Below are 19,269 nucleotides of genomic sequence, written 5' to 3'. Positions count from 1 at the left end.
TTTTCCAGGATTCTGTGGAAAAGGCGGTGTTGACAGGGCAGGGTATTCGGCAATTGCGATTTTGGATCATGGATGTGGTATTGGAGAAAAGGGGCAGCCCAGAAGCCAGGGTGGAGGAAGGATGTGGGGTTTTTGGCAGATCAGAGCTTCTGTGACAAGATGGGGAAGGTGATTAAGGAGTATGTGGGGTTAAATTAGCATGGGGTAGATCTCACCATCAGTGGTTTGGGGGGATCTGAAGGCGGTGGTGAGGTGGGAGGTGATCTTGTTGAAGGCTGAGGTGGATAGGGAGGAGGGGGATGAATGGCAATGGTTCATAGAAGAGATTTTGGAGATGAGTGGAAGGTACGTGGGGGACTCGGACCCTGGGCTCCTGGCAAAGAGGAAGGAGTTGCAGGCAAGCTTCATAGAATCGTAGAATTTACAGTGCAGAATGAGGCCATTCGGTCCATCTGGTCTGCACCGGCCTTTTGAAAGAGCAGCACACTTAAGCCCACATCCTTTCCCCGTAACCCGGTAACTCCACCTAACCTTTTGGACAGTAAGAAGTCTTACAACACCTGATGAAGAAGCTACGCTCCGAAAGCTAGTGATTCCAAACAAACCTTTTGGACTTTAACCTGATGTTGTAAGACTTCTTACTGTGCCCACCCTAATCCAAAGCCGGCATCGCCACATCATAACCTTTTGGACACTAAGGGGCAATTTAGCATGGATAATCTACCTAACCTGCACATCTTTGGACTATGGGAGGAAACCGGAGCACCTGGAGGAAACCCACGCAGACACGGGGAGAAAGTACAAACCCCATACAGACAGTCACCCGAGGCTGGATTTGAACCCGGGACCCTGGAGCTGTGAGTCAGCAGTGCTAGCCACTGTACCACCGTGACGCCAAGGTTTGATCTATTATCCATGGGAAATATGGTGCGTCAGTTGGGAAAGACGAGGGGGTCTGTCTATGAGCATGGGAGAAGGCAGGGAGTATGTTGGCAGGTCAGCTCCAGAGGGAGACCGCAGCGAGGGAGATAGTCTGGATGCGAGACAAGACGGAATGGAGGGGGGGGAGGAGGCTGGCAAAGATGCTGCCATTAATGTTGGAGGGTCTTCCGAGGGTGATTGGGGAGAATCAGACGGGGTTCATAAAGGGCTGGCAGTTGTCATCGAATGTGAGGAGGCTGTTGAATGTGGTGCTTTCTCCGGCTGAGGGAAGTGAGATGGAGATGGTGGTGGCATTAGATACGGAGAAGTTGCCCCGGACTGGGCAAGCCACCATAAGTCCAATTTCACTAGCATGGTGGGCTGGGTGATGTCCGGCTTGTTGAGGTGGGACAATCTTCCTCTGTTGATGGTAGCCTGGGTACAGGCAGTAAAAATGAAGATTTTATCGCGATTCTTGATTCTGTTTCAGTGCCCGCCCGCCTTTTTGCCCAAGGTATTTTTTAGAGGGTTGGGACAGTCTGATCCCCTTGTTTGTCTGTGTGGGGGAAGGTGGTGAGGATAATGAAGGTGATACTGCAAAGGGGATGGCAAGGGGGGTGGCTATGCCTCCCGAACTTGAAGTATTACTTGGGCAGCAGAGAAAGTTCAGGGATGGGGCTTTGCGGGTGAGAATGGAAATGGAGGCAGGCTCATGGAGGGGGGTCGGGATTGCGGGTGCTAACAACGGTACCACTCCCGATGGCCCAGTGGAGTCCAGTGGTGGCGGAGATCCACGCTGAAGATCTGAAGGCAGTTTTGGCAGCATTTTAGGGTGGGGGCAGTGTTTGGGGGCATGCCGATTAGGGGGAATCTTTGATTTGAGCCGGCGAGGATGGATGGCAGTTTCTGGAGATGGGAAGAGAAGGGGATTTAGGAGATGAAGGATCTGTTTCTGGGAGGACGGTTTGTGAGCTTGGAGGAGCTGAGCGAGAAGTTTAGGTTGGCGTGGGTGAAAGTTTCAGGTATATGCAGGTGCAGGACTTTGCGAGGAAGGTCTTCCCAATAGCACCTTCCCCCTTGTTGTTGTAGGTGGTGCTCTCAGCGGACGGGGGGACATCTTGGCGATTTAGAGGAGGATTTTGGAGGATGATGGGGTGTCCATGCAGGGGGTTAAGCCAAAGTGGGAGGGAGAGCTGGGTGTGGCGCTGAAGGAGGGATTGTGGTGCTGTGGAGGGTAACTGGCTCAACGTCGTCTGCGAGGCTGGGGTTCATACAGCTGAAGGTAGCGTAAAGGGCGCACCTTACAAAGTCTAGGATGAGCCGGCTGTTCGAGGGGATTGGAGGATGTCTGTGAGCAATGTGGGAGAAGCTCTACCAGCCATATACATATGTTTTGGGCCTGCCCAAAGCTAGAAAGGTTTGGAGGATGGCTTTCAGCAGCTTTTCCGGGGTTCTGAATGTGGATGTGGAGCCCAGTCCCCTAGAAGTCATATTTGCATTGTCAGACCAGCCGGAGCTGCAGGTGGGTGCGGGGGCAGATGTCTTTGTCTTCGCCTCACTAATTGCTCGCAGGCGGGTCTTGTTGGGGTGGAGGTCAGCTGTGACCTGTGCCTCGGTGTGGCTGGGGACTTACTGGAATTTTTTCGCAAGTCTGTTGGATGGCACCCTATCAAACACCTTTTGGAAGTAGATGTGCAACCCATTAACAACATTGCCATTGTCACTCCTCTCTGTTACCTTTTCAATAAAACTACAGCAAGGTAGTTAAAGGAGATTTCCCCTCAAGAAATCCAAGCTAACTTTCCTTAATTATCCCACATTTGTCCTCGTAACTATTAACTTTGTTGCAAACTATTATTTCTAGAGGTTTCCCCACAACTGAAGTTAAACTTTTTTAAAATATAAATTTAGAGGACCCAATCTGTTTTTTCCAATTAAGGGGCAATTTAATGTGGCTAATCCACCTAACCTGCACATCTTTGGGTTGTGGGGGCGAAACCCACACAAACACGGGGAGAATGTGCAAACTGCACACGGACAGTGACCCAGAGCCGGGATTGAACCTCGGTGTCGTGAGGCAGCAGGGCTAACGCACTGCACCACCATGCTGCCCCAACTGAAGTTGAACTGACTGGCCTGTGGTTGCTGTGCATATACTTGTGCCCTTTTTTGAACAAGAATGTAGCTTTTACAATTCTCCAGTCCTCTGACACCAACCCCGAGTCTAAGGAAGACTGAACAATTATGGCCAGTGTCTGCAATTTCCACTCTCATTTCCCTCAGCATCCTTGGGTGCAATTTATCTAATCCTGGTGTCTTATCAAATCTAAGTACAGATAAGCTATTGAAAACCACCTCTATTTCAAATTAAAACCCGTTCGTGTCTGAATTACCATGGCCAGCACACTCTTCCTTGATAAAGAAGACGCAAAATATGTATTTAACACCTCAGGGACCCTTGACCCTCTCTGCCCTTGACACCAGTACTATCCCAGTCTATATTTGGATAATTAAAGTTCCCCATTTTAAGTACGCTATGATTTTTGCACCTCTGTAATATTCGTCTTGCAATGTTCCCATAACATTAAACAGCATTACCAACCTTCAATACTCTAGCATCAACATTTTGGAGGTGTTGTTGACCTCCTATGGCTACAAGAGTGGATCAGGTGCTGGGAATTCTGCAGTGAGTAATTCACCTCTTGGAGTCCCCAAAACCTGTCTACCATCTTCAAGGCAGAAGTCAGGTGTGTGATGGAATACTTCCTGCTTGCCTGAATGAATGCAGCTCCAACAACACGCAAGAAGCTATATAATGGCCTATTACTCCTAATTCATAAGTTTATATGTCTGTAAAACAGCCCATTTGATCAACACCCATTGACTACCATAAACATTCTCCACCGCTGGTACATAGTGCAATAATGTGCATCATTTTTGTACTACAGAAACTCACCAACCTTCTCCAATAGAACCTTTCAAAATCGCAAAGAGCAAAGGCTCAAGCACATGGGAACTCTACAACTCTGTAGGTGACACATACCATCTTAACTTGGAAATATATTACTACAGTATTCCTTTACTGTGGCTGTGTTAAAATCCTGAAACTCCCTCCCGAACAGCATTCTGGGTGTATCCACACCATTTGAGCTGCAGTGGTTCAGGAAGGCAACACATGCTGACCTTGCCAGTAATGCCCACATATAATGAGATCAGATTTTGATGCCAGCTTGTTAGATAACTCCAAAGTAAAAACTCAATAGAAACCACTTGATTGTAATTTGGAGATGATGCCAGGAATTGAGCATTTGGGGCTTTGGACAAGGTCAGGAACTCGATGGAAGACTGTGGATGCATCCTTCAGAACAACGACAGTGCAACAATTTTGAAGATTACAGTTTCTTTGGTTTTATTAAAATGCACTGTCTTCTGCATTACTGTATCAAATGTCAATAATGGCGTAACATTGTATTTTCTTGAAGATTGAAAAGCTAATCCTCACGCTAATGCTTTAATAAATGTAAGAATCGTATAAAACTATTACAGACATGTAATCCTCAAGTTTAATGTTTTTAGCCTCATCTGCTTTCAATGTGGTAATGCTGAAACACAACTAACAGCTTTAATCATAATCACATAAGTAGAAGACAACTCTGGCAACTGTATTTGGAAGTAGGCAAAATAACAAAGTCTCTGGTTCATTTTTCATGTAACTGTGGGGAAAAATGCTCACCAACTGTACAATTTGAAAAACATAAAACTCCTGTGGGAATTGCAAATGAGGAATAACTTGAATCTGATAAGAAATGTCTTTCGGGATTTTGCCTCTGTTGCTTGTTGCAGAAATTCCTGACCTCCTTATTATTTCAACTGGCTTCTGTTTACAGAGATAGTAAACCAGTTGAATGCTCTGAGCAGCTTAGATGAAGAACAAGATGACTGCCTAAAACAAGCAAATAAGCCTGCAGCTAAATCAACCAGTTCTTCTGAAGGTCTACAAGCTTTCTTCCTTTCTCTCTCTTGCTCTGCTTCTGTGCTGTAGTTGGTGAGCTGTAATGTTCTGTCACTTCAACCATCCTGTCTTTGCCTATGTTATTTTCTTGCATCTGCTGATATGCTATTTTGTAATTTTGAGCAATAGCATGCGTTATACTTTTTTGTTTACTGTCTGTGGACAGCAGTATCTGTATAAAATACTCTTTCCTATACCTTCTTGTGATAGAGTGCTGCATGTGGGATTTTATTCTACATTGGTATAAATGGTATATCTTTAATTTGAAGTACATCTTATTGTCATAATCAAAAAGTACAGTTTCTTGAACAACCTGTTTTTCTTTGTTACAGTTTACATATCATGGATAGGTTAGCCAATTGCAATTGATCACATTAGTCAATTGGGATTGATCGCAGGAAAACCTATCACTTTGACCTTTTCATGTGAAATCATATGATATTCTCCTACCAGCACTGTAAAATATTTATATATGTGTCAGGTTTTTAAGTTTTGCATTGAATTGCCTTTTCATTTCAGGCAAGCGCACATGCTACCTTCAGTGCCTCATACTTGAGTGCGACTTCGCTGCATGTGCCCTGATTTCCACAGACTAAAGCACAAGGAGATTTCTACAGCTGCCTTATGTCACGTTTTCCTGCTGCTGAGAATTTTGCTGTTTCTTTTGTTTCTTTTCTCCCTCTTCTTCATTTATTGCTTCACCGTGGAGCTTTTTCAAAGTGTGCGTGGCTTGGCTGGCAACAAAAATGTCTGACCTCTGAATTGGACTTTGCATAACAAATCTGTGATTGGGAATTCTGAATGATCATGAATATGATTCAGCATCCTAATATGTCACGTTTTATTGACACTTCAGTACATATGCTACTGAACCAGACTGAGATAAAGAAATAATTGATACCATCAGAGTTGAAACATATGTGGTCCTTGGTGAAAACTAAGTGTGGTCAAGCTCTAGGACTTGAAGCAAGTTTAAATAAAGGGAGAAAGAAACAGCATTTCCCTTTCCAAACCTTGCGCCCCCGTTCACCCCACTCCAAATCATTTGCTTAATCAGCAGAGTTACATATGGACTACACCACATATTAGTTCCGGACTGAGCAGCAGTTTCAACCATATTGATGCAGGTACTGACTGTAGACTGAAAGGTCATTGACCTGAAAGGTAACTCTGTTTCTTTCCACACATGCTGTCTGACCTGCTGAGGTTTTCTGGCATTTTTGTTCTTATGGACTGCAGTCAATGTAGATGAGCTCTCCCATGCCATCAATTGATAATTCAGTTCTATATTCAGTAACATTGGAAAAAGCAAATATGGAAATGGCATCATTGCTGTTTGAGTCTTTGTTCCGTCAATAGATCAGTACATGCTTCTGATGGAAATAAAATTGTAAACCCGCTAAATTATGATGCAGGGCCTCAAGAATGTAGTAATTAAAATCTTGTGCTTAAATTTGTGCATGTATTTTCAAAAATATGTCAATGCCTTGTGTAGGGTCTTGAAGAGATCCATTAATATTAAACCACAATGGGGGCAGCACGGTGGCACAGTGGTTAGCGTTGTTGCCTACGGCGATGAGGACCCGGGTTCGAATCCCGGCCCTGGGTCACTGTCCGTGTGGAGTTTGCACATTCTCCCCGTGTCTGCGTGGGTTTCGCCCCACAATTCAAAAGATGTGCAGGGTAGGTGGATTGGCCACGCTAAATTGCCCCTTAATTGGAAAAAAATAATTGGGTACACTAAATTAAAAAAAAAAATTAAACCACAATGTGAGTATTTCATGTTAAGAAACGACTAGCAGAAGAAACTGGATCTTTTATATTGGAATGGATGATTAAGAGGACATTTGATTGTTACTCAAAAGTATGAAGGGTTTAGGCAAGATAAAAAAGTGGAAAAAATGAATTGGTACTAATTGGAAAGATGCAATTTTTAAAAAGTGTATTTAATAACGTTTTACATTTTGACAAAGAACACATCAAACCACCAGAATGATGCAGCACAGCAAGCAAAGAAAAAAGCTCATCAGACATGAATATTGGGGGAGGGCGGTTGGAGAACAGCAGTATAACGAGCTCGATACAATCATTAAATATAACTTGATGCCTTTATAAGCCCAACCAGAGAACAAGGAGAAACAGGATAAAACCATGAAGACTTGGTAAAATGGTGCACACCTTTCCATGCGGCAATTACTCACAATTGTGACATGAATTCCGGATAAATGTTTTGTGCCATGTTCGGGCGTGCACCAATATCTATCTCCCTCAACTCCAGAGGCACCAGTGACACACTGCAACCTCTTATCCTCAGATACTAGACCCATCTGCATCCACACAGGAACCATATACACCCTTAAAATAAGGAAACATACAACAGAACTACATGAGAACCGCAGATCTAAAAGGCTGTTACATAAATATCATACAACACAACATAAACCCAGTCTCGAACCCAGAATCATTCATGCATTTATACAGAGAGGGCCAGCAGCAACGTGTTTGGAATATAATCAGTGCTGTCAACACCTCCCAAGAAAATCATAAAAGGAAGAAGAACTAGAACTACTAGGAGTGGTTTACAGGGTAACAAAGGATCAGGACCTCGCCATAGGCACGCATCCATCACCCATTAATGAAGAAGAGTACAAGCTGCTCATTCAAATAAGAAAGCGTCCCAATTATTAGGGGAGCAACAGGATATTAACTAAAGTACAGGACTCGGCTCACCCCAGGCCCCACTGCACAGAAGAAGCAAAACTCAACCTTTCAAGGTTTCCCTAATAAGTGCTTTTGAGAAGAGACATCCCAAAATCCAAGGGGGCCAACCACAGCACTGTACCTGACCTAGCCCAGCACATTCTGACACACCGGAATCATTCGCCAAGACCTCCAGCACCCTAAAACCTGCACCCAAGACAATCTGTACCTCACCAGCCACACTCAGGGAAGTGCATCACCCCCATTAACATTAAAAAAGGTTATGCCAGGCACATCTGGGGAGACCCCATCACTGAATAGAAAAAGAATCGTCATTTTACATAACTCAATGTAGCTTTTACTAGAATGGGATAACAGGTGACTTTCGCCCTCGTGCTCACACCTCGCACACCCAGAAAAGTCAGTGACAAATAATCAACAACGTAATCACCCAAGGGAGTAAAGTCCAGGATTATTGAAGAACTGCAGGATAATAACAGCATCCTTGTTGATCTGAAAGGCCAAAGCTTTGACAGGACCAGCGAACCCTCGTTGTGAGGGGTTGGAGGTGACCAAGCCCCCCCACCACCTGTTGTTGGAACAGGAAAATGCATTCCTCGACCAGAAGACATGATTTTTTTTCAAAGGGAAGTGGATAAATATTTGAATAAAGTAAAGGAATGAGCAGTGAGACTAAAGTAGTTCATTCTAACTGGCACAGACACTATGAGCCACGTGGTCTTATTTGGTACTGATTTTATGAAATGCCACATTCTGTGCTAGTTTACTTAACTTTTCCATCATTACCCCAGATTGTCAGAATGTGCTGGGCTAGGTCAGGTGCAGTGCTGTGGTTGGTATCCTGCTGACAATCACAGTTATCTTGTTCGCCTGTTTTTCCAGTGTTTTCCTTCAGAATAAAATCCAAAACATTCTCCTGGAGAAATAGGATATTCACAGGGTGAAGTTCAGTTGCGGCTGTTACATTGTGGCTGACCTGTCTCGTGCATTATTATTTCTCCCTTTGGATTAGAATTCATGATTGGGCAAGCTCTAGGCTGGCAGCTTCTGACACCATTACCAATCTGTTGCCATGTCACCTGGCTAAAATTAAGAACATAAGCAAGCCAATCCTGCTCCACATGTTCCAACTGGTGTGGCTAGAGACCGTCACTAAAGTATATTAGTAATGGTGATGGTCAATCTCAGATATGCCATCAATCAAGATGGAGAACGCAGAATGAATTAACTATGGCTTTAATTGACTTACAACAGAACTGGCAGTGTGCCCCAGAATGAGGCTGTGTGAAAGTTCGGCAGCTTATATACCCAGGCCCTAGAGGGAGGAGCTATGGGCAGAGCCAAAACCGTACAACATGTAATATAGTGGCAATACTGTACAACATGTAATACTGTGGCAGCACAATACAACTCAGTGGTTTCACCACAATCTCACTAACTCCCTGCTGATTTTCAGAGTTCCTAAAACTGACAGATTAGGGTGATCTTGAAGAATCCAATTACCCTGATGCACTTCGGGTGATCCAAGACTATTTTGTTCCAGAAACCATGTAAGCTCTGGTATTTTTTAATTGAATTAGATGATTGACTATTGATTGGGCCAAACTAAAGCTTCAAAGTCTGTGCTTTTGAGTTTGGCAGATGATTGAAAACTATGGTTGGTATACAGTCCTTGCTCACCTCAAGCTTGCATTGTTTCCAACCCACTTGGCTGGGAGAAAGGTTTCCTTCCTATCCTGTTCCTGAGGATCTTACATTGACCAAGCACGGTGAGTTCCAATCCCACTGGTGCTCAGTACATATCTATAACACAATGGGATAATGTGCAGATGCTGAGGTTGTAGCAGTTTTTGGCTTGGGATACAACAATGTTGTATTAAGTGTTTAACTTTGATTGCGCTCAGAGGTATAGAATTCACAATTAATGTGCTTTCACCGCTCTGGGTTCAATTCCGGCCTCGGGTGACTGTCTGTGTGGAGTTTGCACTTTCTCCCCTTGTCTGAGTTGGTTTCCACCGTGTGCTCCAGTTTCTTCCCACAGTCCAAAGTGTGCAGGTTAGGTGGATTGGTCATGCTAAATTGTCCCTTAATGTCCAAGAGGTTAGGTGGGGTTACTGAGTTACGGGGATAGGGTGGAGGCGTGGATTTAAGTATGAATAAACATCTGGAACAGGATTGCAGATTTTGAGCATCGGTGGTATTTTGCTTTTGTTGAAGTTTTGATAGTGTGAAGATCTAACCTTCCAGTTTCTGATGCTGTTGGGCAGGCATAGGAGTGTTATACAAAGATAAGTAACTACCGGAGATTGAATAAACTGTGAACATAGACTGGAGTTTTGCTTGATTACCACTGGGGTTTAGGGAGTAGTCTTCCATAACTTTACCTCTGATGGGGTGGAATAGATTCTTTGAATATTCTATGGAATATTTTGCACCCTTTCTAGAGTAGGGAACTTTGATGGGCCAAATATTTACTTGTGGCATTCTTTCTTAATGCTTTGAGACCAGCTGGTTTTACACAGAAACCATTTGTTTAATTTATTCCATCAGCACATCGAATAACTTTGGAATATTACGATTCTTGTTTTCTATGTTTATTAAAGGTGGAATGGTGCACAATATTTTCTCCTCCAAAGCTGATCTTTTATGATTTCCTCTGAAACTGTTGGGTCCTGTGGATTCCATGGTGTAGTGGGAATTACAGACACCTATGCTTTGCTCTGATTTCTGCTAAGGCACTTTTAGTTCTTGGCTTTGATTGTTGAGTTCCCCTGCTCTATATGGCACTCACCTCTGAAAATGATCTACTGTTTATATTGTGAATTATTATTGTGAATAGTGTCAGAAATTCATATGACCAAAGATGTTATTGTATTTCTTTAGAATATTGATGTGGTGGTGAAAATATGGACGTCTGTGACTTTATGGACAGAAATCCGCTCTTCCCTATGGAAATGAGAAATCAAACTCACAAAGCCACTGCTTCTGTATTAGCTCAACACAATCCCCGGTCAAGATTTGCCACACGGGCTTTTCTGCACAAGACAAACTTGCAGGATAACTGCATTGTATTGTCTTATTTTGACTTGAATTTTCGTGCTGAGGTAGCTAATATACTCAACCCACAAATCTTTTGGGTTTTTTTTGGGACTGTAATGCAACTCCAATGCGTCCACAAACCTCCATGACTTGTGGATTATAATGAATGAAGAAAAAAAGCAGTAGTTATTCTTCAATGGAGCAGATTCTCCACTGTGCATGCTAGCTTTCTTACCTTTCTGCTGCTGATTACGAAATATTTTATTTGTCACGGTGCTGATTGTAATAGCTACCACAACTAAACTATGCCATTGTAAACAGGCATGTCTGGTGGTGAGAGAATTCTGACTAGACACTGTGTGGTTCAGTTTGGTGCAGAAGGTCACATGGCCCTGATTCAAGAGCCTCGTAAAAAGGAAGGTGCCTCTGATTCGAGGTTGACTATGGGATGTTGCTATAATATAGTTGTTTGAAAATGTTTGACTGAAAGACCAAAAGGATAAGACATTTCATGGTTTTAAAAAACTGACCTGATAATTTTCATATTAAGTTTCTGGTATTGTGATTGTGCAGGGTTTGAATCATTTCTACCAAAGATACAAGTGTATCTCTTATTATACTGGTCCAGTATCTACAGAGTCCTAATTGAATGAATTACATAAAAATGTAATTGAAGATAAGAAGGTCAATGCTGGCATTTACAGTGAAATGTTTATTTATTGTACTGTTGAATTTATTTTCTGGAGAATTATCCCCATTGTTTATCTTGCCATGTAACACATTCCTGCCTCCAAGAAACAAGTCACTTGCTCCCAGATGCTTTGTCCATACCAGCCCTCGAGCTATCAGTTATGCCACATTCTAGAATCCTTGCCTTGCCTCTGCTCATCACCTACCTGCATAATGCAGCTTTTAAAAGCTGTGTGTGAGCAGAGTGCAAAACTGGAAACGCTCTCTCCTATTTTGTCACTGCTCCAAAACTCAGTGTCACAGTTCCACCCATCTACTTAGTTAAATTTAAAATGTGTAGTGGATTCCATTTTGAATTAACTTGCATGAGACCAAATTATTATTTTTTAATTGATGCTTTACATTGATCTCTGTTCATCACAGTTTCACACATAAGAATAAACACTTCTTTGTTTTGCCATCAGAAAACCACATGCGAAAATGGTGGAATGAAATTATATAATATCTTTTGCAGAACTTATAAATAAACTCAACTTTTTGGAAGAGGAGGAGGAACCCCCTATCACAAGACTCGACCCATTTAGTGAGCTCGAAACTCATGGATCAAATCCATTTGGAGACCTAGATGATGATGCTGATAGAGAAGGTAGAAGATTTTATTTCACTGTAGCATGTGCAGGAGAGAAATATCTGAATAAAATAGTGCATTTTTAAGTAAAGCTGTTTCTTGCTGCCACTTGAAATTTTTATTGTAAAACCCTGCTTTGGTGCCACACTGAAACTTGGCAGTCCCAATCAAAGGTTATCAGGTGTGTGAAAACTCAACGATGGACAGAACTTATGAATTCCATTTGATGATAAAATCAATGATATGACTGGTGCTGAACAGCAGTGCTCAGAAACAAAAAATAATAGTATTAACTTTGTGCTTTTGGTAGTTTATAAAAAAAAACCTTTCTGAATACCTCAAATTGTTTTACTTCATGACCATAATATAATTAACTTCAAAGCTTTGTGGTACCTCTGTCTTAATTATATGTGATCTAAGACATAAGGCCACAAAAGTAGTAATGTTGGCTATTTAGCATTGTTTATTGTTTCAGTAATGTTTTAGAATCCATGCAATCATTCTCATCTCTCTTTTGACACGGTAGCAATTTAACGTGACGTACTCCTATTTGAATTAGTAATTCAACTAACTCAGTAGTTATCAAACCACGTTTCTCTGCCATCTTCCCTCCTATCTCCTCCAAGCTAATCTTGTCCATGAAATTCACTTCTCACTCTCAACTCTATTCCCACGGACCGCACAACACCCTTCATGACATCCACACTAGCTGATACTACAAATGGTGACTTCTCCATGGATACTGTCCCACTCCTTTTCAAATGACGCCCCTCTTTAAAAACCCAACTTTCACCCCTATGTGCTTGCAAACTATTGCCCCATCTCCAATCTCTCTTTCAACTCCAGTGTCCTTGAATTTGTTATCACCTCCCTAATCTGTGTCTATTTTTTCACTAATGTGTTTCCACCCCTACCATACCACTGAAACTATGCTTATTTGAAATCGGAAATGACATAGTCAGATAATCACTCCAGTGCACCAGATCCGTAAATCCTCGGAACCTCACTGCAGCCTTTGACATAGTTCACTACACCATCCTCTTCCATTAATTGTTATGACCAGGATAGGAAGAGTGTGCAGTTTTGACTGTGCTAATCCACAGGTTGCACCATAAGTGTAAATATTTAATTCACTTACCAAATAGCCAATTGTTTACTTTTGCTATTGAGAAACTTAGAATAAAACAGATTTTAACTAAGCTTCTTCAATAAACTCGATGTTTAATTTATTATGAAACAAAACTCTTAGCAAGTTGCAAGTACTGGTTAGCATACAATTTGTAATCTGGAAGTAAAACTATATAACCCTTTAAATCCTCATACACACACACCAAATGCACACAAAGGACAAAACAAATAAGGTTTCTGCAGAGGTTGGCCTTTTATAGAATGAAACACCTTCTGACCAATAGGAAAATTGTATGAAAAAAGATGAAGTTTTTTCATCGGTTTACCCCGGGGAGTATAGACGGGGGGTTCCGGTCACGGTTCATAGAGGGGAGCTTTCAGAGTATGAGGGAATTGGAGGAAAAGTTTGGTTGGCGAGGGGAAACAAATTCAAGTATCTGCTGGTGCGGGACATCCTTTATAAACAGGTGTAAACCTTCCCGCTCCTAAGGGGGATTCAGGACAGGGTAGTTTCCAGAGGGTGAGTAGGAGAAGGGAGTGTCTCGGACATTTATAAGGAGCTTATGGGTCGGAGGAGACGCAGACCGAGGAGCTGAAGCGCAAGTGGGAGGAGGAGCTGGGAGGTGAGATAGAGGATGGTCTATGGTCTCAACAGATGTGTTGAGTAGAGTCAACACGTCAGCAACATGTGCCGGGCTCAGCCTGATACAATTTAAGGTTGTTCACCGGGCTCACATGACAGTGGCCCGGATGAGCAGATTCTTTTGGGTGGAGGACAGGTGCACAAAATCTGTGAGAGGACCGGCGAACCATGTCCACATGTTTTGGACATGTCCAAAGCTTAGGGGATTTTGGCAGGGGTTTGAGGACGTCATGTCCACGGTGTTAAAAACAAGGGTGGCGATGAGTCCAAAGGTGGCGATTTTCGGGGTGTCAGAAGACCCGGGAAGCCAGGAGGAGAAAGAGGCAGATATTCTGGCTTTTGCTTCCCTGGTAGCCTGGAGATGGATACTATTAGCTTGGAGGGACTCAAAGCCCCCAATGACGGAGACCTGTCTATTGGACATGGCTAGCTTTCTCTGTTTGGAGAAAATCAAATTCCCCTTGAGAGGGTCACTATTAGGGTTCGCCCGGAGGTGGCAACCGTTCGTTGACTTCTTTGCGGAAAATTAATTTAATTGCTAACAGATGGATTGGGGGGGGGGGGGGGGGGAGTAGTTTAGATTAGAGTAGGGGGTCTATAAGGGATGGACCTGTATGAGAGGTAAATGGCTTTTGCATATGTTTATGGTTTCATGTATATTGTTTATTTGGTTGTTGTTACTATACCAAAAATACATCAATAAAATGTTTATTAAAAAAAGTTTCTAAATAAAGATGAGTTGCACTTGGCTGCGGATTTTTAGCTAGATACTGATAACTGCACTGAAATTCAAGGAAGGCTGGGAGAGAGCCAGTTGGGAAACCTTGTCCTTTCGGATTATTCCCAAAATTGGGTCCAAAACACAAGTTCAAAACAGAAACACCCATCAGTCAGGTGACTTCCAGTAAATTATTAGGGTCTCTTCCTCTGAAAGAGTAGTTTTTTTCTCCAGCAATTAAAGTTCAAGTAAACCAATCTTACCACCTTGGGTGCCTTGCTGGACATTCAACTGAAGTCATGTGACTTCTTGTAAAAGGCAGCTTGCTTGTAGTCCAAAATCAACTTGTAACCTTGGCCGGGATTCTCCCCTACCCGGCGGGGCGGGGGGTCCCGGCGTGTCGGAGTGGCGTGAACCACTCCGGTGTCGGGCCGCCCCAAAGGTGCGGAATTCTCCGCATTTTTAGGGGCCAAGCCCTCACATTGAGGGGCTAGGCCCGTGCCAGAGTGGTTTCCACTCCGCCTGCTGGCGTTAACGGCCTTTGGCACCATGCCAGCCGGGGCCGAAAGGACTTCGCCAGCCGGCGTAAGTCCGCGCATGCGCAGGGGAGGGGGTCTCTTCCGCCTCCGCCATGGTGAAGACCATGGTGGGGGCGGAAGAAAAAGAGTGCCCCCACAGCACAGGCCCGCCCGCTGATCGGTGGGCCCCGATCACGGGCCAGGCCACTGTGGGGGCATCCCCCAGGGTCAGATCGCCCCGCGCCCCCCGCTTCCCAGGACCCCGGACCCCGCCCGTGCCGCCAATCCTGCCGGTAAGAGAGGTGGTTTAAACCACGCCGGCGGTAAAGGCCTGTCAGTCGCGGGACTTTGGCCCATCGCGGGCCGGAGAATCGGCGCCGCGGCCCGCCGACCGGAGCGGCGCGATTCCTGCCCCTGCCGAATCTCGAGGGGGGGAGGGCGGAACATTCAGGACACGGCGGGGGCGGGATTGACGCCAGCCCCGGGCGATTCACCAGGGATTAGCACATTGGGCCAAATCGCTGGCTTTTAAAGCAGGCCAGCAGCACGGTTCGATTCCCATACCAGCCTCCCCGAACAGGCGCCGGAATGTGGCGACTAGGGGCTTTTCACAGTAACTTCACTGAAGCCTACTTGTGACAATAAGCGATTTTCATTTTCATTTCATTTCTCCGACCCCCCAATTCCGCCCCCCCCTTTTTTGTTTAAAAACTAGGTCCGTTTCCAAGGAAGTGTCCAAATAATTCAATGTCCTTCCATTTCAAAAAATATCTTGTTATTTGAGATATGTATTCATAACACAACTCACATTTGTCCAACTGAGGTAAACCGTCACCTGTTTTCAATTCTACCTATATAGCTGTAGCCAGATAATCACCTGCAATAGATAATCTTCCTGTCCCTTTACTGTTACATCTGTAATCTCTTAGAATCTTTCAATGGGCCCTGCCTTTCTCATCTACATGCAATTGTTCGGTGACCTAATTGGAAGACATGATGTCAGGTTCAAAATGCATCCTGAGGGCAGCACGGTGGCGCAGTGGTTAGCATTGCTGCCTACGGCACTGAGGACCCGGGTTCGAATCCCGGCTCTGGGTCACTGTCCGTGAGGAGTTTGCACATTCTCCCCGTGTCTGCGTGGGCTTCACCCCCACAACCTAAAAGATGTGCAGGATAGGTGGATTGGCCACGCTAAATTGCCCCTTAATTGGAAAAAATAATTGGGTACTCTAAAATTTAAAAAAAAAATGCATCCTGGAACCACTGAACTCCACACCAGCATCAGCACCTTTCTCGACCCGTCATTGTGCTTCTGTCAATGGAACGCCATAATCTTCTTGATGCTTTCTCATTCAGCATCTCTACCCCTGATTCCCCTACCTTCTATCACCACACCCTACGTTCACGTCCCCTTAAATGCCAGGCTTAGCACCTCCCTCTGTTTGCTCTCACTACTCCCTCTGTCTAGATCATGTACTGACTTCCTGTACTCAATTCCATTCCTCCCAATCCTATTGGACACTATTGCATCTCTAGTTCTCTCAAACACTACTGCGATAAAGTAGAATATTTTTGTCGCCGGTCCCTCTGTACTCTAAATTTAAGATTACCAAACCTCCAAATAATTACAATCTTTAGTGTCACAAGTAGGTTTACATTAACACCGCAATGAAGTTACTGTGAAAGTCCCTTGGTCGCCACACTCCAGCGCCTGTTCAGGTACACTGAGAGAGAATTCAGAATGTCCAATTCACCTCACAGCACGTCATTCAGGACATGTGGGAGGAAACTGGAGCACCCGGAGGAAACCCACGCAGACACGTGGAGAACGTGCAGTCTCCACACAGACGGTGACCCAAGCTGGAATTGAACCTGGGAACCTGGAGTTGTGAGGCAACCGTGCGACCCACTGTGCTACCGTGTTGCTAAATTTGCAGGAAGTCCAGAATTGACTAGTAATTTCCTGGCACTGGTGACTTCCCTGTTAACCCATGGGGAAAGTTTATGCCTGAGTTTTCAATCCTACCCTTCACCAACTTCATTTTTTTTTTAAACTTGATTCTTTCATGGGATGTGGGTGCTGCTGGTTGTTGCCCATCCCTAATTGTCCTTAAACGAAGTGGTTTGCTAGATTATTTTAGAGGAAAGTTAAGAGTCGATCACATTGCTGTCGGTCTGGAGTTGCATGTAGGCCAGACCAGGTAAGGATGGTAGATTTTGGGTCTTCCGGTCACTGTGATGTGCTGAGCAATCGTACATCAGGTGGCTCTCCTGCAGAATAAAATCAAATAGGCACTTATAGTCGAATTTAGCCCGAACATTCGGACTTATTTCACCCACACTTATGAAAGGGTGAGAACCGCAGCGGCCGGTTAGCTCAGATGGCTAGAGCGTGGTGCTAATAACGCCAAGGTCGCGTGTTCAATCCCCGTACTCGCCAACGGAACATGAAAGGGTGAGAATAGGTACAACATACCAACAAATGAGAGCGCGAGAGGCTGCAGAGAAGGCAGGAGTGGAGGAAAAGATCAAGAGCAGCGGGTGAACGAGTTGTCTGCCCCACGAGGCGAGGGGTCCCAAGCCACCCCGGAGAGAGGGAAACTGACGACCTGAACAACAACAACAACAACAAACCCACCCCCCACAAAACCGCCTGGAGATGGATGGAAGACATTCATGATGAAGGAACTGACGGCGATGAGAGAGGCGATATAAGTGGAGATCCAGGTGGCAGAGGCACTGGTCGTCATGCAGATGGCGATAGACAGAATGGGGAAGAAACTGGAAGCTCGGAAGACCACTCTAAAGCTGGAAAAGGCGTTGACGGACCAGAGCGACAGGATTGTTGTTCTGGAGGCTGAAATAAAAAGGTTGGTTGCAACCCAGGGCAGCCTGATCGTGAGCCTGCCAGAGGGGATTGAGGGCAGGGTGACGGACTATGTGGCCCAGATGATGGGCAACCTAGTCGGGAGGGACAACTTTCCGTAGCCGAGATCAACAGGGCACACAGATCACTCTGGCCAAAACCCAAGGCAGTAGGGGGCAGTCCTGGCAAAACGCAGGGCCGAGTTCAACTAGGTGAAATCAGCCCTGTACAAAAGCGGAGTGAAATTTGGAATGCTATTCCTCGCCAGGCTCTGGGTCACGTTCCAACCCAAAGAACATTGTTTGAACACCCGGCAGAGGCGGATGAGTTCGTACAGGCGACCGGCCTGGACAATGGATTGACAGGGTAGCAGGGGGAAAAGGGAAATACAACGGTAAGAAAGGGATGGGTTTCAGATTGGCTTAAGCAGATATGGCGCAGGTTGAGGGAACAGCATCTTCGTAGAGTCCCTAAACAAAGGGGAACCCGGCATTCAGGGACGCACCCATGTGGCGTACACACAGTTGAAGGCCATGTTGGGTGGTCCCTGGACAAAGGGAAGCCTTGGAGCGCAAGGAGCCTGGCCTCATGGTGAGAATGCTGACCATGACGATTTTGGACGGTCTCTTAACAAAGGTAAACCCCGGAGTGCAGGGGCGCATCCACCAGGTAGTATGGTTGATCCCACTGGAAGGGGGGGACAAAACCCCCCACCAGGATTATCACCGAGAACGTCAGGGGACTTAACGGTCCAGTGGAAAGATCCAGAGTCTTTGCCTACTTGAGACGATTGCAAACCGACATAGTCTTCCTTCAAGAGATGCATCTGAGGGAGAAGGACCGACTGGGGGTCAGGAAGGGCTGGGTGGGGCAGATGTACCACTCATGTTGCGGGATGAAGGCCTGGGTGTAGCTCTCTTGATTAGCAAGAGGCCAGTGTTTATGGCGACAAGGATGGTTGGTTATGGACCCGGGGGATGGTATGTCATGGTCGGCGGTGCCATAGACTGGGCACCGGTAGCCCTGGTAAACCTATACGTGCCCAACTGGGATGACTCGGATTTCATAAAAAAGACCATGGCGGAAATTCCTGACATCAACACACACTGACTGATCATGGTGGGGTGACTTTAACGGATTTCATAAAAAAGACCATGGCGGAAATTCCTGACATCGACACACACTGTCTGATCATGGTGGGGTGACTTTAACTGTCATCTCTGCCCACGCTCCACATTACATGAATATGAGGTTGGACAAGGGCCTGGCCAGAATGGGGAAGTCTCCCTTTCCGTGTTCTGGGAGGCAGTGATTAGGAGAGAGATTATAGCCTACAAGGCTCGTAGAGCCAGGGAAGAGAGGGCGGGGAGTCAACAACTGATTGA

General features: G+C 45.0%; 1 protein-coding gene and 1 non-coding gene across 2 annotated transcripts in view; both read left to right on the top strand.

Moving 5' to 3' along the window:
• The window catches only part of ehbp1 (EH domain binding protein 1), a 481,622-nt gene that overhangs the window by 186,204 nt on the left and 276,149 nt on the right, over positions 1-19,269 (top strand). The window contains 2 exon segments of the mRNA XM_038807817.1: positions 4,809-4,913; positions 11,898-12,029. Coding sequence (XP_038663745.1) covers positions 4,809-4,913; positions 11,898-12,029 — 237 coding nt within the window.
• Positions 17,385-17,458, top strand: trnai-aau. The gene has a single exon. It is a non-coding gene; the product is annotated as a tRNA-Ile (tRNA).

This window comes from Scyliorhinus canicula, chromosome 1, assembly GCF_902713615.1.
Source record: "Scyliorhinus canicula chromosome 1, sScyCan1.1, whole genome shotgun sequence".
Taxonomy (NCBI): domain Eukaryota; kingdom Metazoa; phylum Chordata; class Chondrichthyes; order Carcharhiniformes; family Scyliorhinidae; genus Scyliorhinus; species Scyliorhinus canicula.
This window is presented reverse-complemented; position numbering and strand designations above follow the sequence as displayed.